The sequence below is a fragment of the Harmonia axyridis genome, chromosome 7 (genome assembly GCF_914767665.1).
Source record: "Harmonia axyridis chromosome 7, icHarAxyr1.1, whole genome shotgun sequence".
In the NCBI taxonomy this organism is placed as follows: Eukaryota; Metazoa; Arthropoda; class Insecta; order Coleoptera; family Coccinellidae; genus Harmonia; species Harmonia axyridis.
In genome coordinates, this window is record NC_059507.1 from 35,976,100 (window position 1) to 35,998,388 (window position 22,289).

Sequence of the window (22,289 nt, forward strand, 5' to 3'; positions counted from 1 at the left end):
GAGGTAATAGTTTACCCAGTTTCTGTTTGTGGGAAAAAATGGAAGGTAATAATTTAGTCAATTACTTTACCTGAAATGATCGATGAGCTAATTGAACACAAGAAGTTCGCAATACTTTCATAAAACTGCACAGTGTTGAATATAAACGTGACATCTTTTCATTGTAATGATTATTCACATTTTTGATTTATGATATAACAACTTTTTTCTGAAGATTCTTATATCAACGTTGATTTTGAAGAGTAAATATGAAAATTACAGAAAATAGTTATATCTTTTAATAAATATTTATATTATTGTTTTTTTTGTTACATATATAATTCAATGAATAAAAAGCTCTGTATTTTAAGCTCTTGTCAAGAAATAAACCTCCATTGGTTCAGATTTTCCCTTCATAGAAACTGGTCCTCTATGTTCAAACACGAATTCTTCGTCAAAATTGTCCTCTTGGCAAAGAAACCTGAAAGTAAGAAATATATAAGAACAATGCTGCCTTTTTATTCATTTGTAGGTACCTGTAAGCCTCTTCAGAAACGTTAATTCTTCCAGGACACCCAGTGGTTTCAGTCCTGCTAGTCAGATTCACAGTGTTGCCAAATAGACAATATCTTGGCATCCTGTGTCCGATTACTCCTGTCACTACCTCTCCGGAATGTATGCCAATGGTTATTTTCTGAAGCAGATGAGAATGTTTGAGCTGATACCACAAATGACGAGTATTGTAGCAAATAATTAAAAAAATGTAGAGTTCAATTGGTTAAAAAGCAGCCTTTGATAACTGCAATAATATAGCCTTCTCGAAAACTTTCAGAGATTGTCTACCATATTTGGCAACGTCTATGGTAACCTTAGCTATAACTTAGTGAGGATTTAGAACCGGCTTCATCGCATGTGTCTTCTCAAGCTGTAAAGTTATAGTCATATCGCACAGCTATTTTCATCTCCGATTTGCAGAGTGTGCAAAGTTTATCTGCTGACAGGCTCATCCGGTACAGAAGATTCTTATATCAACATCATCAACCTCATCAGCTATCCCAAAATGAGTTTAAGCTCAGCTCGTGACATTTTTCAGAACTTTAAAGTTTCCGAAGCTGAGCTTTCTGGGACGAAGAAGAATTTAGAAATCTCTGCCATTATAAATAGGCCTTTAAGCTGAAAACAGAGTAACTTTGTTGTCTCTAGCCAGTAGATCTCGGTGAATATTGTATTACTCTGGATAAAAATACCGAGGATATATTTTTTAAAATATGTACAACCAAAAAAACAAAATTGATGTGCATATTCATTATGTAGCTTCGTATGTTGTAGACAACTGACGAGAAATACTTGACTGTAGAAGACTACTTTGGGAGTATGCAAGAACAATTACGGTCCAAGTGTTTTATCACTTCTTCAATTATTAATTAGAATCATTATCATTTCTTTGGACTTACCACTGCTTCATCATCCAGAATGACCTTCTTGACGGAGTCCATCATGTCCAAGGCCAAATTTGCAATATTGCGTGCATGCGTTGGGCAAGGTTCGGGAAGACCACTGACAGCCATATACTTATCACCAACAGTCTCCACCTGGGGATTTTTCAAGATACCAATTTATCTAAATCCACCTGAAAGTCCATATTCACCTTGTAAATGTTAGGATTCCGTTTTGGATCAGTGAGTGTGTCAAAATAAGTGTAGAGCTCGTTCAGCATCTCCACTATCTTCATTACTCCTTTAGCGTCTGTGTTAGCGGCGCATAGAGCTGAGAAACCCACGATTCCGGAAAACAGAAGTGTTACACTTTCATATCTCATGGCTGGTACTGGTCTCTTGTGGCGTAGTTCGTTGGCTACACTGATTGGGAGCACAGAATACAGCAATCTACAATTAGAATTTGATTTTAGAATTATTATTCATCTATTGATTCTACGAGAGAAGGGTAAGGCAAGAGATATATGTGATATCATCAAATAAGTTTTTGGTTGAGCCTTTCTGCTATAATATAAAACTTTAAGTTGGCATTACTGTTCAAGATGGCGACCGATTTAACAGCTGTCAAGTGATTTATTCTCAGTTTGGTTTGGCAATTCATCATGAATAGACTCACGCCTGAACAACGCTTGCAAATAGTGCAATTTCATTTCAATAATAATGGTTCTGTGCGGAATACGTATCGCGCACTACGTCCATTTTATCGTCGACAAAATCGTCCATCAGAGCAGTTAATTCGATTAACCATGGAACGTTTTCGCACCATGTTTACTCTTATTGATAACTCGCATCCCCAGAGACGCCGTACGGTGCGTACATAAGAAGCTATTGCTGCTGTGGAGCGTAGCATTGAGGAAGACCCGAATGAGTCTATCCGCCATCGAGCACAGGAATTGGATCTGTGTCCATCCACTTTATGATTTTGCGGAAGGATGTTGGTTTGCGTGCTTACAAAATCCAACTCGTGCAAGAATTGAAGCCAAACGATCATCAAGTAAGGCGTAGATTCGTCGAATGCGCCCAAAATGAGATTGCCGTTGTTTCCGATTTTCATAAGCGAATTTTGTTTAGCGATGAAGCGCACTTCTGGTTGAATGGCTACGTCAACAAACAAAACTACAGCATTTGGAGTGAAGCTAATCCTCAAGTGTATGTCGAAAAACCGTTACATCCAGAAAAACTGACTGTTTGGTGCGCTTTATGGGCTGGTGAAATCATTGGTCCGTACTTCTTCAAAAACGATGATGGTCGGAACGTTACAGTCAATGGTGATCGGTATAGAGCCATGATTACTAACTTTTGCATTCCTGAATTGAACAACCATGACGTCCAGGAGATGTGGTTCCAACAAGACGGTGCAACATGTAACACAGCTCGTGCCACAATCGATTTATTAAAAGACACGTTTGGTGACCGCCTAATTTCACGTTTTGGCCTGTGAATTGGCCTTCAAGATCTTGTGATTTAACACCACTAGACTACTTTCTGTGGGGCTATGTAAAGTCATTGGTCTATGCGGATAAGCCACAAACCCTTGACCATTTGAAAGACAACATTCGCCGTGTTATTGCCGATATACGGCCACAAATGTTGGAAAAATTCATCGAAAATTGGACGTCCAGATTGGACTACATCCGAGCCAGCCGTGGTGGTCATATGCCAGAAATCATATTTGAAATATAATGCCACAAGATTATCTTGCGCATAAATAAAATTCATGTCAATCGAAAAATCCATCGTTGTTTTATTGCAATTTAAAGTTCCATAGCTTTAAAAAAAAACACCCTTTACAATATTCTTTGATGTTTCCTTCAGCTTACCGGTCTGTCTTTTTCTTCTCACTATCAAGCTCCCTGTAAGTTTGCTGAAGTTTATCAGTCAGGAATTCCAGATTCCTCGTCAGTTTATAATCTGCCTCGAACTGTTCAGACATCAAAACCAAGTCTCTGGTTGCATCGTGCAATGGTATATCGCTGATATACAAACCTCTTCTGCAAGAAGAAACAAACATTAGAAGATGCAAAGCCTCTTCTGATTAATCCTAGTCTTGAGATGCGTTTACATGAGCGACACACCCTCACAAAAATCACAAGTGCGAAACTCACTCGCGTCGAGTGAAATTTCGCACTAACCAAAACAAAGCGCAATTCAGTGCGAAAAAATGCGCTAGTGTCAAGCGAGCTGCCTTCAATTCTAGTTTCTGTACGAATCTGATAGTTAAGTTCACAACTAATTTCCTTTCACTCATCTTCTTGCTAATTTCGATTAAATTAATTTTCATTACAATAGAATTCTCGGTTTGTTTAAAGCTTGATGAGCTTCTTGTTTCATTTCACCTCAACTAAGGAAACTACGTTTACACTAAGTGAATCTCGATGAGTGCTCACCTTGTAAGATCATCCAGATTAACAACACTGGGGTAACAAAGAAAAATAACAATATCGGTTTCTGGTATGTAGAGCATCTGACCTTTCAACCTTAGCTGTCTGTACTCTGGGGGAGCATCTGATTCCATAGCTCCAGGAAGGGTTTTCAAGACATAAATTGTGTTGATGTGAGAGAGAATGTTTTCGAATGTCAAATCTAGATGAGGCCTCACCTAAAAACACAACAGATAATAATTGCAGATAATATTTTTGAAAAACCGTTCGAAAACCTAATAATTCGGAAGATTATGGTATCATTGAATGCAAAAGGCAAAAGCTTCTAGACTGAGTCAGTAATTCTCTGACCCTTCTTCAATATTATACTTACAGCTTCCAATATATCAGTTAACAAGCAGTCTCCAGATTCAGCTTTGGGAATAATTCTAGCTATAGTTGTTCCTGTTTGGGTTATCTTCAGATCTCTGTTGAACATTATATGGAAAGGGAACACCTTGCAGAACGTTGCAACTCCAACCTTAGGTTCTGAAAATTTTCCGATGTACATTATGTAAAAGCTATCTTGAAATGTACAAACCTAGAGACAGAAGTTTGGTTTCGTTTATTTCCGCTCTTTGGATCATTCCGGTACCGGACGTTTCCTTGATCAAGAACTGCACGTGATCGGACTCCTCTTTTGTCTTAATAATTTCAACGGAAACTTCTGTGCCATGCAATTTACTAGCCACCGTCTACAATCATAAAAACTAAGTTCTGTAGTTATCCAAAAATTTCGAAGTACTGACCTTTACTATTCCTATTACAATATGTTCTAGTCCGGGCCTGTCCGAATAGTAATGCAGTAAGAGATCGCCATCTTCCGGCCCTTCTGTACACCTAAAGGAAGGAGCCTTCATGCCGGGATAGAGGGTACCCAGGTGATCGTGAAGAGCGTCCAAGTTCTTCGAAAAAAGTATAGATGTCAGTAGGTGAGTTATGAATGTTTTTTTTTAATTTTTCATGTGAATTAGTCATTATATTTATTATATCCTTTTCAATGGAACTTAATTTGATAGGTTTTCAGGTAGAATTTTGTAAATGATGAAATCATAATTAAATTTAACAAAAAATGGTTTTTTCTTTCCTACTTTACCTGAAGAAAATCTCGTGGAGTTGCTCCTAACACTTGCAAAATTTTGTCGTAGCCAGAATCTTGACAGAATTCGAAGAACATCTTGCCAAATAATTCTAGAATGGTGTCAGCTGGTATACCTGCAAAAATACGGAAATATTGGCTGTATCTTTGAAATAAAAAATGATATTTATATCGAATTACCTAGAATTTTCACCGCAGATGACACCAAATTGTAAGTGAGCTCATCTTCATATATTTGCCGTACCAAGAACTGGCCTTCCATCTGGATGTCAGCATCTTTCCTTTTTCAAAATAAGAATTAGATTTTTTGCTTAATGTTGTTTTTATAGTGGAATCACATTTCCTATTCTATTCATATTCTGATCAATATTGTATAATTAGGTATATCCTATTCTGCATTCATTGAATGATCACAACCAATATTCAATATTCTCACCATGAAAATATTTACTGAGCCCACATTACCAAAAATATTCCTGAAAAGCTTGAAATTTTCAGTTGTTAGCCAGATTTTTGACAATTTCTATAGGGTTTGTAAAGTGCTAGAACTTACGAATTTTACTCAACACAAAAATAGCCAAGAAAAGCTTTGTGTGCGAATTTCGCAATAATTTTAGATATTGGTAATTGCAACCTAATTTTTTTCTAATGGAATTTATCGAGTTCACAGTAGACATAATACTGTTCTGAAGTTGTAGTTATCATGCTCTAAATCACAGATTCCTTTCAAGCATTCAACAAACGTTTCGATAAGGATTGTCATAATCAGAAAATAAGTTTTGTTTTAGTACCTTTTAAACAAAAAGACAAACAGATTCGGACCTTATTTGTAATGAATTCGTCATAAATGAAATAAAACTAAGGAATTTCCACAAATATTTTAATGTTTGCTACAATTGTTTCGCCAATACTTTGCCTTCTTTAGGTTACATTTAAACTGGTTACAAACATTAAAATATTTGTGGAAATTACTTTGTATTTGAGAATTAATTTATTCTGCACTCAACATCTTCTGGACTGGATTTCGTTATGGTTTTCCCAAAAAAGGCAATCCGAATCTATAATTCAAATAAGAGCAATAGTATAAACAAGATACTTTTTGATAAATGTGGAAGCTTTTATAAGTTGTGATATTTCAACGAAAATTAAGTTGGTTGTTTCATAAAACTTTTTGCTTAAGGATATTGAAGTTGAAGCACAAAATAAGAATAAGAAACTGAAACTATTCAGCACTCACCTAAATAAAGAAGAGTAAATCAAAATGATGTTATAAGTATTTTTTATTATGAATATATCCAAAAGTTTTGATGCAAAATATTTGTGGATTGGTTTTTTCATCTCTTCGCAAAAAAACAGTTCAGAAAATTAAAAAACCGGTAAAAAGTGTCTATCCAACTTACTTGATAGTTTCCCAAGCTTCGTCACCGAAAGATTTGATCACCAAAAGCTCCAAAGCGTAATTCACAAACCCATACTGTAAAAGCAAAGAAAAATAAACACTCTGAAAAAAAGAAAAACCAACAAAACCATACCATGTTTACGGTATCTAAGCCGTACCAACGCAGCCACAAAAATTACAGCATCTTCGTCGGGAAAACTTCCGCGACTGACGGAAAAGCGGAAAACCGAATTTCCCCAATCGATGCCACCCCGGCGCGCACGCTCCTGCACTGAAATGTAGATGGAGTCATGAGTGTAAATTAATACGTTTTTTTTATAAGCCGTTCGCGATTTTACGAGCGACGTTAAACACAATGGCGGAATCGCCGGCGCTTCTCGTGAAATTCGGCCTGTGGGGTTCTTTATGGGTCCGTCCTTTGTCCCGACAAATTCATAATTTGATCGCCGACTTCGATACGGCCCTTTTATGGGACCGAATTTGGCGGGACGGATTTTTATGCGTTTTAATTTGGAAGTTTGTGTTCTGACCGGTTTTAGAGGGCAAAAACTATTTTTACGGGACGCCGCGTAATTGGGCTTTTTATGCATTGCATAAAATTTAATATAGTTTTTCCGCTAGGTTTAGCTTTATGGCGGATTCTCTTCGTTTTTGAAGAAATTATCCGTGTTCAGCGTTTCGGACTTGTTACGGTTTGGTCAAACGACCGAATATATTGGTGCATGCTGGTTTTTGAATTGCATTAATTTGAGGTTAACGGTGTTTTCGAGAATAAACGGCTATCCTGAAATCAATTTATTCCTGTATCGAATATAACGGGCTGATCGGGTCGGTTAAGGTTTCACAAAACAAAACTAAATCGAGCGTTTTAATCAGTTCATGTGACCTAGTTTATGGCATATTTATATTTTGTATTAACCTGTTTGAAACTTATTAACTTTTCATTTAATTCAGAAAACAGTGACACCACCAGAGTTTGTGTATGCTGTTGAAAATTCCATATTGATTCGTTGCCCAATAAATTCAAGGAAAAATATGAATGTACTCACAAACGTTTCATGGATTATTGCCAAGAAAAAATCTGAAAATGTTATGATTGCGTTCTTCTCCCATTTGTCTACATAGTTGACATTAAATACATAATGGTCAAATTACTGTATGTCGAAAGCTAAATTCGGTACAAAAGAAGATGTTGATATATTCCAGAATATGACAAATGTTTCATGTCGTCTGGTAGATCTTGTAAGTTGTCGCTTTTCTTGGATAAGTTAAAGAAATTTTTCAAGAATATACTACGTTCTTGGAATGAATTCAGTCCTTTATCAAATATCACGGACTGATCAGATCATTTAGGGTCCACAAAACTCACTCAAGTGCTTCAATCAATTAACTGACAGAAGAATATGTGACCTATTTTGTGACATATTTATATTTTCTCTAAAACTTATTTAAAACTAAATAACTTTTCATTCACTTCATTCAGAAAACAGCGAATAGTATATTGTTTCATTCGGAGTAAAAGTGAAATTTTTGTGGCCAGACTGAATATTTAATATTTCGAAAGAGTGTTCTTCTTCAAATGAAACATTTTTTGCAAACGAAATTTGAACGCTTGAACTGAATAAATATTCTAAAAAAAAATGGGGTGCACCTAATAAATTCAGGAATATGTCAAACATTTCTTATTTTGTTTCATCGAAATATTTAGGCAGAAAACCTTCTGATGGAAAATGAAAAGCATACGCAAACAGAAATATTAAAAATAAAGCCTATGAGTAACTACTAGAATATTCCAAAGAAAAATTACAGAATGAATGAGTAGATGTGAATTTCTATTTGGCTGATATCGTTTTCCATCGTTATTGACATATCTTCTTCCTCTTTACATTGAAATGAACATTCATTAATTCGAGATCTTTCTTTCCTGAAATGTCCCATTTGGAGGAAGTCTTCCTAGTCAGTAATTTTACTGATTTGAAAGCCGTAATCGAAAAAATTTATTTTTTTGCAACAACTTTAACCCATACTTGTGATGTGATGAAACGAGGTTTGATAAGTTGGAACCAAATTACTAGAAAAAATATTTTTTTTTTATTACCGATTGTTCTCATCTAATACTGGATTTTCTTAAAATGGAGTTACGAAGGAAAATGAGAGATTCCTGGGATAATTTTAATATAAATTTTAATAAAAAGCCCCATAAACATGAGCTCGCTAATGCATTATTTTCGAGATACAGGGTGTTTCTTGTGTAGTCATACTTTTTAGTGATGCTTCTATCAGTTTATCGAATCTTAATTAATCTTTGCTACAGAATGGGTAAATAAGTTTGATTAATTTATTCATCACAGCTTTCTTACTGGATGTTTATAATAATGTGGATTTTTTTCTCGAAATCGATAGCAGTTATGACAAAACTACAATAAACCAAAAAATATAGTACCTGATCAGAATTTCCCATTACATTTTTCTTAACTACCAGTGGTTCACAAAAAATTGTTCTGGAGGAAAGAAGCGTTCCAGAAAAAATATCACCCTGTAGATTTGCATTCAAAATTAGCATATCACAAGATGAAAAGTTTTATTTGTACTATCTATGCCAATTCAAGTTAAATATCTTGTGAACGCAAAGTGCTATGAGAAAAAACTTGAGTAAAAGTTTGAGAACCGCTGCACCAGACATTCGTGAAGGATCAAATCATGTATTGTCCTCTACCACAAACCAGACGAATAAAAATAACCGAATAAAATCGAAGTATTTCTATTCTATTATTCTCTGGCGAAAGATGATTCTGATGGAAAAATTCCGCCAGAGCTCGAATATCAAAACGAACGTAATAATCTCCTACATTAACGAAGGACGAAGTCCTGCGACGTAAACCCGTTCATTCTCAGGAATTGCGCTAATGTGCGAGCTCAAACGTTCCCTTTTAAGTACATTAAGTAGATTAAAACTTTCGTTTCGTTCCGAAAATGGCCCTGAAAAATTGCTTCCGATAAAGAACCCGCGGTGTTCGTTTCCATCGTTGAAAATTAATTTGATATTCGTTATGAGTGTTTCGCTTTACACCTGGGACAAGGGGATGGAGGTTATTTGGCTGTATCACGAAAATTATGGCAGAATTATCTCAGGTTATCACTGTATTATTATAATTTCAGAATTCACAAAATTGGGGCAAATGTTCAGGGAGATGTTGACTATCTTGAAAATCTACAGGTAAATGAAGGGTCCCTACATAGCTGTTTTGTATAATATCGCGTTTTTTTTTTGACATTTCATGTGATAAAAAGGGTGAAATATAAAATATGTTTTATTTATTCAAATTTGTTGAAGGTGAAATTATAGTATCAGAATTTTTTGGTTCATCCACTGATGGACAATCAAACAGATTTCCCAGTAGACTGGGTGTAATAATGTGTATTTTATAGAAACTAGTATAACAAAAATATAAAATAATTATTGTTAGCATGCAAAGGTATTTTAAATAAAGAACCGCAGACTAGACATGAAGTGCAAAGTTCTATTATACATATACATGACTTGATTTCAATCATAAACGTTGTGTTAGTACTATTGAAAAACCTTATATCTTCATATTTTTTCACACCGAAAAGAAATAGCGTATTGTAAAGGGTGTTTTTTAGAGCTTCTTCTTCTTTATGTGCCGTCTCCTTTAAGAAGGTTGGCTATCATCATGGCGACTTTTACCCTTGAAGTTGCGGATCTGAACAACTCAACAGAGCTACTGTTGTACCACTGCCTTAGGTTGTTCAACCAGGACATGCGTCTTCTTCCTATACTTATTTTATCCTGTATTTTCCCCTGTATAATAGTTTGCAACAGTGTATGCCTCTCCCCTCTCATCACGTGGCCCAGATACTGCAATTTTCTGATCTTGACTGTGTCGACTATTTCCTTTCTCCTTTCTTCCTTTTTTTAGAGCTATAGAACTTTAAATTGCAATAAAACAACGATGGATTATTCGATTGACATGAATTTTAATTATACGCAAGATAATCTTGTAGCATTACATTTTAAATATGATTTCTGGCATATGACCGCCACGGCAGGGTCGGATGTAGTCCAATCTGGACGTCCAATTTTCGATGACTTTTTCCAACATTTGTGGCCGTATATCGGCAATAACACGGCGAATGTTGTCTTCCAAATGGTCAAGGGTTTGTGGCTTATCCGCATACACCAATGACTTTACATAGCCCCACAGAAAGTAGTCTAGCGGTATTAAATCTCAAGATATTGGAGGCCAATTCATAGGTCTAAAACGTGAAATTAGGCGGTCACCAAACGTGTCTTTCAATGAATCGATTGTGGCACGAGCTGTGTGACATGTTGCGCCGTCTTGTTGGAACCACAGCTCCTGGACATCATGGTTGTTCAATTCAGGAATGAAAAAGTTGAGTGACCACCACTTGACTGTAACTATTGACTTTAACGTTCTGGCCATCATCGTTTTTGGAGAAGTACGGACCAATGATTCCACCAGCCCATAAAGCGCATCAAACAGTCGGTTTTTCTGGATGTATCGGTGTTTCGACATACAGTTGAGGATTAGCTTCACTCCAAATGCGGCAGTTTTGTTTGTTGATGTAGCCATTCAACCAGAAGTGCGCTTCATCGCTAAACAAAATAAAATGAACGTAGTGCGCGATACGTATTCCGCACAGAACCATTATTTTCGAAATGAAATTGCACTATTTGTGAGCATTGTTCAGGCGTGAGTCTATTCATGATGAATTGTCAAACCAAACTGAGAATAAATCATTTGACAGCTGTTAAATCGGTCGCCATCTTGAACAGTAATGACAACTTAAAGTTATATACCTGAAAAAAACACCAGTTATAATTGTTAAATCCGGGAAAAGTTGGGTTTACAACAAGGGATTACAACAGTGGGTTTCGTGTATTTTGTGGTCTAAATTTGCTACGAGAAATATGGCATTCTTGAACGAATTCAGAAAAAAAGTTTCTATTGTGTTCGGAAACCTATTATTTCTTCTGTATATCAGCAGAATTCACGAAGTCTTATACAAAACAGTCATTTCAATAAAAAAATTAAAATAGCAAACACAAAAAACGGCATAAACTGAAGAAACGAAGGAATGAATATTGCATTGTTTTATCTCCCTCTTTTCTCATCAAGTCCCGGTTTAGATCGACGTCCTTGGTCGACTGAATCAAACTTGGGGCTCTTTCCGATGTTCAATATTCGTTAGAAACTGATGCTGGGACCATCTTTACCCCTCTGAATTCTTATCTCGACTCGTCCTCAGAATTATTAATAGAATATTGATTGGTTCTTACGCTCGGTCCACTGCAATATGGCCCAGCTCCAAATGAAGCGAAGGACAGGGCTAATTTATTGTTTTAACGATACAGGGAAGCACGTTCTGCTCTGTGTAATTAATTAAATTTTTTTGAACGTTTCGCAAGTTTTTATGATATTTATATTATTATTTCATTGTGCGGAATTTTGGCACGAAAATCGTTGAAATACTCGTTCGAGAGGATCATTTTGAAGGGACTCAACTCCCCAGGGTTCATTTTAATTATTTTTTATAAACATGGAGAGTGAATGGTGCTCGATAATTGTTGTGAATTTTGAGCTAGGAGGATGATTCAAATTTTGACAATCGACAGCACTCTGCGCACAAGCTTAAATTATTTTTGACTGTACAGGGTGGGCAAATAAGCGAGGTTTTTATTTGAGAGATCTGTGACGAATAATTCAGGAGATATAACGATTTTTAGAGGCAAATTCAATTTTTTCCCAAATTGCGAGTTCAAATTCCCCCAAAACCGGAAGTTCTACGAAGAATCGGTGAGCGATGCCATAATTTACGATCTCTGATTAGCCGAATTTCGATCTCACCTGAAAAATTTTTTGTCCAAAAATTTTCGTAAAATTTTCTATACCTGACCCTTAAAAATTTTTTGAAAAATAAAAGTTCTTTCATGGGAATATTGCGTCATTTTATTGATTGATTCGACTATGTAGATTACGAAAATGCTTGCAGTTGTGCGGTCAGTACATTATTTCATAAATTATAGGCAAAAATATGAAACTTTCAAAGAAAAAATTGATAATTTTCCCGAAGCTGCCACTTCTTCTGGCCATGGGCTACGCACTTGAAACTCCACTATGTTTTAGAGCGGAACTTGAAGTTTAAAAACGTTTTTATTTGAGGGATCTGTGACGAATAATTCAGGAGATATAACGATTTTTAGAGGCAAATTCAATTTTTTCCCAAATTTCGAGTTCAAATTCCCCCAAAACCGGGAGCTCTACGAAGAATCGGTGAGCGATGCCATAATTTACGATCTCTGATTAGCCGAATTTCGATCTCACCTGAAAAATTTTTTGTCCAAAAATTGTCGTAAAATTTTCTATACCTGACCCTTAAAAATTTTTTGAAAAATAAAAGTTCTTTCATGGGAATATTGTGTCATTTTATTGATTGATTATACTATGTAGATTACGAAAATGCTTGCAGTTGTGCGGTCAGTACATTATTTCATAAATTATAGGCAAAAATATGAAACTTTAAAAAAAAAATTGATAATTTTCCCGGAACTGCCACTTCTTCTGGCCATGGGCTACGCACTTGAAAATCCACTATGTTTTAGAGCGGAATTTGAAGTTTGAAAACGTTTTTATTTGAGGGATCTGTGACGAATAATTCAGGAGATACTATAACGATTTTTAGAGGCAAATTCAATTTTTTCCCAAATTGCGAGTTCAAATTCCCCCAAAACCGGAAGTTCTACGAAGAATCGGTGAGCGATGCCATAATTTACGATCTCTGATTAGCCGAATTTCGATCTCACCTGAAAAATTTTTTGTCCAAAAATTTTCGTAAAATTTTCTATACCTGACCCTTGAAAATTTTTTGAAAAATAAAAGTTCTTTCATGGGAATATTGCGTCATTTTATTGATTGATTCGACTATGTAGATTACGAAAATGCTTGCAGTTGTGCGGTCAGTACATTATTTCATAAATTATAGGCAAAAATATGAAACTTTCAAAGAAAAAATTGATAATTTTCCCGAAGCTGCCACTTCTTCTGGCCATGGGCTACGCACTTGAAACTCCACTATGTTTTAGAGCGGAACTTGAAGTTTAAAAACGTTTTTATTTGAGGGATCTGTGACGAATAATTCAGGAGATATAACGATTTTTAGAGGCAAATTCAATTTTTTCCCAAATTTCGAGTTCAAATTCCCCCAAAACCGGGAGCTCTACGAAGAATCGGTGAGCGATGCCATAATTTACGATCTCTGATTAGCCGAATTTCGGTCTCACCTGAAAAATTTTTTGTTCAAAAATTGTCGTAAAATTTTCTATACCTACCTGACCCTTAAAAATTTTTTGAAAAATAAAAGTTCTTTCATGGGAATATTGTGTTATTTTATTGATTGATTATACTATGTAGATTACGGAAATGCTTGCAGTTGTGCGGTCAGTACATTATTTCATAAATTATAGGCAAAAATATGAAACTTTAAAAAAAAAATTGATAATTTTCCCGGAACTGCCACTTCTTCTGGCCATGGGCTACGCACTTGAAACTCCACTATGTTTTAGAGCGGAATTTGAAGTTTGAAAACGTTTTTATTTGAGGGATCTGTGACGAATAATTCAGGAGATATAACGATTTTTAGAGGCAAATTAAATTTTTTCCATAATTTCGAGTTCGAATTTCTTCAAAACTGTGAGGTCTGCGCAAAATCGGTGAGCGGTGCCAAAATTGACGATCCCTGATTAGCCGAAATTCGATCTCACCTGAAAATGTTTTTGTCCAAAAATTTTCGTAAAATTTTCTATACCTGACCCTTAAAAATTTTTTGAAAAATAAAAGGTCTTTCATGGGAATATTGTGTCATTTTATTGATTGATTCGACTATGTAGATCACGAAAATGCTTGCAGTTGTGCGGTCAGTACATTATTTCAGAAATTATTGCTGAAAAACCGGAATTTTCGAACAAAAAAATGGATGAATTTCCCGAAGCTGAAACTTCTTCTGGACTTGAGAAACCCATGAAAACCTCACTATGTTATAGATCAGAACTAGATGTTCAAAAAACGTTTTTGTTTGAGGGGTCTGTAACGAATACTTTAGGAGATATAACGATTTTTAGAGGCAAATTCAATTTTTTCCATAATTTCGAGTTCGAATTTCTTCAAAACTGTGAGGTCTGCGCAAAATCGGTGAGCGGTGCCAAAATTGACGATCCCTGATTAGCCGAAATTCGATCTCACCTGAAAATGTTTTTGTCCAAAAATTTTCGTAAAATTTTCTATACCTGACCCTTAAAAATTTTTTGAAAAATAAAAGTTCTTTCATGGGAATATTGTGTCATTTTATTGATTGATTCGACTATGTAGATCACGAAAATGCTTGCAGTTGTGCGGTCAGTACATTATTTCAGAAATTATTGCTGAAAAACCGGAATTTTCGAACAAAAAAATGGATGAATTTCCCGAAGCTGAAACTTCTTCTGGACTTGAGCTACGCTCATGAAACCTCACTTTGTTATAGATCAGAACTAGATGTTCAAAAAACGTTTTTGTTTGAGGGGTCTGTAACGAATACTTTAGGAGATATAACGATTTTTAGAGGCAAATTCAATTTTTTCCATAATTTCGAGTTCGAATTTCTTCAAAACTGTGAGGTCTGCGCAAAATCGGTGAGCGGTGCCAAAATTGACGATCCCTGATTAGCCGAAATTCGATCTCACCTGAAAATGTTTTTGTCCAAAAATTTTCGTAAAATTTTCTATACCTGACCCTTAAAAATTTTTTGAAAAATAAAAGTTCCTTCATGGGAATATTGTGTCATTTTATTGATTGATTCGACTATGTAGATCACGAAAATGCTTGCAGTTGTGCGGTCAGTACATTATTTCAGAAATTATTGCTGAAAAACCGGAATTTTCGAACAAAAAAATGGATGAATTTCCCGAAGCTGAAACTTCTTCTGGACTTGAGCTACGCCCATGAAACCTCACTATGTTATAGATCAGAACTAGATGTTCAAAAAACGTTTTTGTTTGAGGGGTCTGTAACGAATACTTTAGGAGATATAACGATTTTTAGAGGCAAATTCAATTTTTTCCATAATTTCGATTTCGAATTTCTTCAAAACTGTGAGGTCGGCGCAAAATCGGTGAGCGGTGCCAAAATTGACGATCCCTGATTAGCCGAAATTCGATCTCATCTGAAAATGTTTTTGTCCAAAAATTTTCGTAAAATTTTCTATACCTGACCCTTAAAAATTTTTTGAAAAATAAAAGTTCCTTCATGGGAATATTGTGTCATTTTATTGATTGATTCGACTATGTAGATCACGAAAATGCTTGCAGTTGTGCGGTCAGTACATTATTTCAGAAATTATTGCTGAAAAACCGGAATTTTCGAACAAAAAAATGGATGAATTTCCCGAAGCTGAAACTTCTTCTGGACTTGAGCTACGCCCATGAAACCTCACTATGTTATAGATCAGAACTAGATGTTCAAAAAACGTTTTTGTTTGAGGGGTCTGTAACGAATACTTTAGGAGATATAACGATTTTTAGAGGCAAATTCAATTTTTTCCATAATTTCGAGTTCGAATTTCTTCAAAACTGTGAGGTCGGCGCAAAATCGGTGAGCGGTGCCAAAATTGACGATCCCTGATTAGCCGAAATTCGATCTCACCTGAAAATGTTTTTGTCCAAAAATTTTCGTAAAATTTTCTATACCTGACCCTTAAAAATTTTTTGAAAAATAAAAGTTCTTTCATGGGAATATTGTGTCATTTTATTGATTGATTCGACTATGTAGATCACGAAAATGCTTGCAGTTGTAAGGTCAGTACATTATTTCAGAAATTATTGCTGAAAAACCGGAATTTTCGAACAAAAAAATGGATGAATTTCCCGAAGCTGAAACTTCTTCTGGACTTGAGCTACGCCCATGAAACCTCACTATGTTATAGATCAGAACTAGATGTTCAAAAAACGTTTTTGTTTGAGGGGTCTGTAACGAATACTTTAGGAGATATAACGATTTTTAGAGGCAAATTCAATTTTTTCCATAATTTCGAGTTCGAATTTCTTCAAAACTGTGAGGTCTGCGCAAAATCGGTGAGCGGTGCCAAAATTGACGATCCCTGATCAGCCGAAATTCGATCTCACCTGAAAATGTTTTTGTCCAAAAATTTTCGTAAAATTTTCTATACTACTATATACTATACTATTCTATATAAAAATTTTTTGAAAAATAAAAGTTCTTTGATGGGAATATTGTGTCATTTTATTGATTGATTCGACTATGTAGATCACGAAAATGCTTGCAGTTGTGCGGTCAGTACATTATTTCAGAAATTATTGCTGAAAAACCGGAATTTTCGAACAAAAAAATGGATGAATTTCCCGAAGCTGAAACTTCTTCTGGACTTGAGCTACGCTCATGAAACCTCACTATGTTATAGATCAGAACTAGATGTTCAAAAAACGTTTTTGTTTGAGGGGTCTGTAACGAATACTTTAGGAGATATAACGATTTTTAGAGGCAAATTCAATTTTTTCCATAATTTCGAGTTCGAATTTCTTCAAAACTGTGAGGTCTGCGCAAAATCGGTGAGCGGTGCCAAAATTGACGATCCCTGATTAGCCGAAATTCGATCTCACCTGAAAATGTTTTTGTCCAAAAATTTTCGTAAAATTTTCTATACCTGACCCTTAAAAATTTTTTGAAAAATAAAAGTTCCTTCATGGGAATATTGTGTCATTTTATTGATTGATTCGACTATGTAGATCACGAAAATGCTTGCAGTTGTGCGGTCAGTACATTATTTCAGAAATTATTGCTGAAAAACCGGAATTTTCGAACAAAAAAATGGATGAATTTCCCGAAGCTGAAACTTCTTCTGGACTTGAGCTACGCCCATGAAACCTCACTATGTTATAGATCAGAACTAGATGTTCAAAAAACGTTTTTGTTTGAGGGGTCTGTAACGAATACTTTAGGAGATATAACGATTTTTAGAGGCAAATTCAATTTTTTCCATAATTTCGAGTTCGAATTTCTTCAAAACTGTGAGGTCTGCGCAAAATCGGTGAGCGGTGCCAAAATTGACGATCCCTGATTAGCCGAAATTCGATCTCACCTGAAAATGTTTTTGTCCAAAAATTTTCGTAAAATTTTCTATACCTGACCCTTAAAAATTTTTTGAAAAATAAAAGTTCTTTCATGGGAATATTGTGTCATTTTATTGATTGATTCGACTATGTAGATCACGAAAATGCTTGCAGTTGTAAGGTCAGTACATTATTTCAGAAATTATTGCTGAAAAACCGGAATTTTCGAACAAAAAAATGGATGAATTTCCCGAAGCTGAAACTTCTTCTGGACTTGAGCTACGCCCATGAAACCTCACTATGTTATAGATCAGAACTAGATGTTCAATAAACGTTTTTGTTTGAGGGGTCTGTAACGAATACTTTAGGAGATATAACGATTTTTAGAGGCAAATTCAATTTTTTCCATAATTTCGAGTTCGAATTTCTTCAAAACTGTGAGGTCTGCGCAAAATCGGTGAGCGGTGCCAAAATTGACGATCCCTGATCAGCCGAAATTCGATCTCACCTGAAAATGTTTTTGTCCAAAAATTTTCGTAAAATTTTCTATACTACTATATACTATACTATTCTATATAAAAATTTTTTGAAAAATAAAAGTTCTTTGATGGGAATATTGTGTCATTTTATTGATTGATTCGACTATGTAGATCACGAAAATGCTTGCAGTTGTGCGGTCAGTACATTATTTCAGAAATTATTGCTGAAAAACCGGAATTTTCGAACAAAAAAATGGATGAATTTCCCGAAGCTGAAACTTCTTCTGGACTTGAGCTACGCTCATGAAACCTCACTATGTTATAGATCAGAACTAGATGTTCAAAAAACGTTTTTGTTTGAGGGGTCTGTAACGAATACTTTAGGAGATATAACGATTTTTAGAGGCAAATTCAATTTTTTCCATAATTTCGAGTTCGAATTTCTTCAAAACTGTGAGGTCTGCGCAAAATCGGTGAGCGGTGCCAAAATTGACGATCCCTGATTAGCCGAAATTCGATCTCACCTGAAAATGTTTTTGTCCAAAAATTTTCGTAAAATTTTCTATACCTGACCCTTAAAAATTTTTTGAAAAATAAAAGTTCTTTCATGGGAATATTGTGTCATTTTATTGATTGATTCGACTATGTAGATCACGAAAATGCTTGCAGTTCGGCGATAAGTACATTATTTCAGAAATTATTGCTGAAAAACCGGAATTTTCGAACAAAAAAATGGATGAATTTCCCGAAGTTGAAACTTCTTCTGGACTTGAGCTACGCCCATGAAACCTCACTATGTTATAGATCAGAACTAGATGTTCAAAAAACGTTTTTGTTTGAGGGGTCTGTAACGAATACTTTAGGAGATATAACGATTTTTAGAGGCAAATTCAATTTTTTCCATAATTTCGAGTTCGAATTTCTTCAAAACTGTGAGGTCTGCGCAAAATCGGTGAGCGGTGCCAAAATTGACGATCCCTGATTAGCCGAAATTCGATCTCACCTGAAAATGTTTTTGTCCAAAAATTTTCGTAAAATTTTCTATACCTGACCCTTAAAAATTTTTTGAAAAATAAAAGTTCTTTCATGGGAATATTGTGTCATTTTATTGATTGATTCGACTATGTAGATCACGAAAATGCTTGCAGTTTGGCGATAAGTACATTATTTCAGAAATTATTGCTGAAAAACCGGAATTTTCGAACAAAAAAATGGATGAATTTCCCGAAGCTGAAACTTCTTCTGGACTTGAGCTACGCCCATGAAACCTCACTATGTTATAGATCAGAACTAGATGTTCAAAAAACGTTTTTGTTTGAGGGGTCTGTAACGAATACTTTAGGAGATATAACGATTTTTAGAGGCAAATTCAATTTTTTCCATAATTTCGAGTTCGAATTTCTTCAAAACTGTGAGGTCTGCGCAAAATCGGTGAGCGGTGCCAAAATTGACGATCCCTGATTAGCCGAAATTCGATCTCACCTGAAAATGTTTTTGTCCAAAAATTTTCGTAAAATTTTCTATACCTGACCCTTAAAAATTTTTTGAAAAATAAAAGTTCTTTCATGGGAATATTGTGTCATTTTATTGATTGATTCGACTATGTAGATCACGAAAATGCTTGCAGTTGTGCGGTCAGTACATTATTTCAGAAATTATTGCTGAAAAACCGGAATTTTCGAACAAAAAAATGGATGAATTTCCCGAAGCTGAAACTTCTTCTGGACTTGAGCTACGCTCATGAAACCTCACTATGTTATAGATCAGAACTAGATGTTCAAAAAACGTTTGTGTTTGAGGGGTCTGTAACGAATACTTTAGGAGATATAACGATTTTTAGAGGCAAATTCAATTTTTTCCATAATTTCGAGTTCGAATTTCTTCAAAACTGTGAGGTCTGCGCAAAATCGGTGAGCGGTGCCAAAATTGACGATCCCTGATTAGCCGAAATTCGATCTCACCTGAAAATGTTTTTGTCCAAAAATTTTCGTAAAATTTTCTATACCTGACCCTTAAAAATTTTTTGAAAAATAAAAGTTCTTTCATGGGAATATTGTGTCATTTTATTGATTGATTCGACTATGTAGATCACGAAAATGCTTGCAGTTTGGCGATAAGTACATTATTTCAGAAATTATTGCTGAAAAACCGGAATTTTCGAACAAAAAAATGGATGAATTTCCCGAAGCTGAAACTTCTTCTGGACTTGAGCTACGCCCATGAAACCTCACTATGTTATAGATCAGAACTAGATGTTCAAAAAACGTTTTTGTTTGAGGGGTCTGTAACGAATACTTTAGGAGATATAACGATTTTTAGAGGCAAATTCAATTTTTTCCATAATTTCGAGTTCGAATTTCTTCAAAACTGTGAGGTCTGCGCAAAATCGGTGAGCGGTGCCAAAATTGACGATCCCTGATTAGCCGAAATTCGATCTCACCTGAAAATGTTTTTGTCCAAAAATTTTCGTAAAATTTTCTATACCTGACCCTTAAAAATTTTTTGAAAAATAAAAGTTCTTTCATGGGAATATTGTGTCATTTTATTGATTGATTCGACTATGTAGATCACGAAAATGCTTGCAGTTGTAAGGTCAGTACATTATTTCAGAAATTATTGCTGAAAAACCGGAATTTTCGAACAAAAAAATGGATGAATTTCCCGAAGCTGAAACTTCTTCTGGACTTGAGCTACGCCCATGAAACCTCACTATGTTATAGATCAGAACTAGATGTTCAATAAACGTTTTTGTTTGAGGGGTCTGTAACGAATACTTTAGGAGATATAACGATTTTTAGAGGCAAATTCAATTTTTTCCATAATTTCGAGTTCGAATTTCTTCAAAACTGTGAGGTCTGCGCAAAATCGGTGAGCGGTGCCAAAATTGACGATCCCTGATCAGCCGAAATTCGATCTCACCTGAAAATGTTTTTGTCCAAAAATTTTCGTAAAATTTTCTATACTACTATATACTATACTATTCTATATAAAAATTTTTTGAAAAATAAAAGTTCTTTGATGGGAATATTGTGTCATTTTATTGATTGATTCGACTATGTAGATCACGAAAATGCTTGCAGTTGTGCGGTCAGTACATTATTTCAGAAATTATTGCTGAAAAACCGGAATTTTCGAACAAAAAAATGGATGAATTTCCCGAAGCTGAAACTTCTTCTGGACTTGAGCTACGCCCATGAAACCTCACTATGTTATAGATCAGAACTAGATGTTCAAAAAACGTTTTTGTTTGAGGGGTCTGTAACGAATACTTTAGGATATATAACGATTTTTAGAGGCAAATTCAATTTTTTCCATAATTTCGAGTTCGAATTTCTTCAAAACTGTGAGGTCTGCGCAAAATCGGTGAGCGGTGCCAAAATTGACGATCCCTGATTAGCCGAAATTCGATCTCACCTGAAAATGTTTTTGTCCAAAAATTTTCGTAAAATTTTCTATACCTGACCCTTAAAAATTTTTTGAAAAATAAAAGTTCTTTCATGGGAATATTGTGTCATTTTATTGATTGATTCGACTATGTAGATAACGAAAATGCTCGCAGTTGTGCGGTCAGTACATTATTTCATAAATTATAGGCAAAAATATGAAACTTTCAAAGAAAAAATTGATAATTTTCCCGGAGCTGCCACTTCTTCTGGCCATGGGCTACGCACTTGAAACTCCACTATGTTTTAGAGCGGAACTTGAAGTTTGAAAACGTTTTTATTTAAGGGATCTGTGACGAATAATTCAGGAGATATAACGATTTTTAGAGGCAAATTCAATTTTTTCCCAAATTTCGAGTTCAAATTCCCCCAAAACCGGGAGCTCTACGAAGAATCGGTGAGCGATGCCATAATTTACGATCTCTGATTAGCCGAATTTCGATCTCACCTGAAAAATTTTTTGTCCAAAAATTTTCGTAAAATTTTCTATACCTGACCCTTAAAAATTTTTCGAAAAATAAAATTTCTTTCATGGGAATATTGTGTCATTTTATTGATTGATTCGACTATGTAGATCACGAAAATGCTTGCAGTTGTGCGGTCAGTACATTATTTCATAAATTATAGGCAAAAATATGAAACTTTCAAAGAAAAAATTGATAATTTTCCCGAAGCTGCCACTTCTTCTGGCCATGGGCTACGCACTTGAAACTCCACTATGTTTTAGAGCGGAACTTGAAGTTTGAAAACGTTTTTATTTGAGGGATCTGTGACGAATAATTCAGGAGATATAACGATTTTTAGAGGCAAATTCAATTTTTTCCCAAATTT

General features: G+C 35.1%; 1 protein-coding gene across 3 annotated transcripts in view; it reads right to left on the reverse strand.

Annotated features, from left to right (window-relative positions):
* Positions 1–263: 263 nt before the first annotated feature.
* The window catches only part of LOC123685012 (guanylate cyclase soluble subunit beta-1), a 73,776-nt gene continuing 51,750 nt past the window's right edge, over positions 264–22,289 (reverse strand). For 2 of the 3 annotated variants that reach the window (XM_045624563.1, XM_045624562.1), the window contains exons 2-14: positions 6,527–6,664; positions 6,395–6,468; positions 5,175–5,275; positions 4,992–5,110; positions 4,645–4,800; positions 4,437–4,590; positions 4,230–4,384; positions 3,863–4,074; positions 3,296–3,466; positions 1,628–1,865; positions 1,434–1,571; positions 516–673; positions 264–460 (exon numbers count right to left, since the gene is read on the reverse strand). In XM_045624563.1, the coding sequence (XP_045480519.1) occupies positions 346–460; positions 516–673; positions 1,434–1,571; positions 1,628–1,865; positions 3,296–3,466; positions 3,863–4,074; positions 4,230–4,384; positions 4,437–4,590; positions 4,645–4,800; positions 4,992–5,110; positions 5,175–5,275; positions 6,395–6,468; positions 6,527–6,529 (1,794 nt within the window). In that variant the 5' untranslated portion in view covers positions 6,530–6,664 and the 3' untranslated portion in view covers positions 264–345. The remainder of the gene's footprint in view (positions 461–515; positions 674–1,433; positions 1,572–1,627; positions 1,866–3,295; positions 3,467–3,862; positions 4,075–4,229; positions 4,385–4,436; positions 4,591–4,644; positions 4,801–4,991; positions 5,111–5,174; positions 5,276–6,394; positions 6,469–6,526; positions 6,665–22,289) is intronic. The other variant, XM_045624564.1, reaches the window with a different exon arrangement.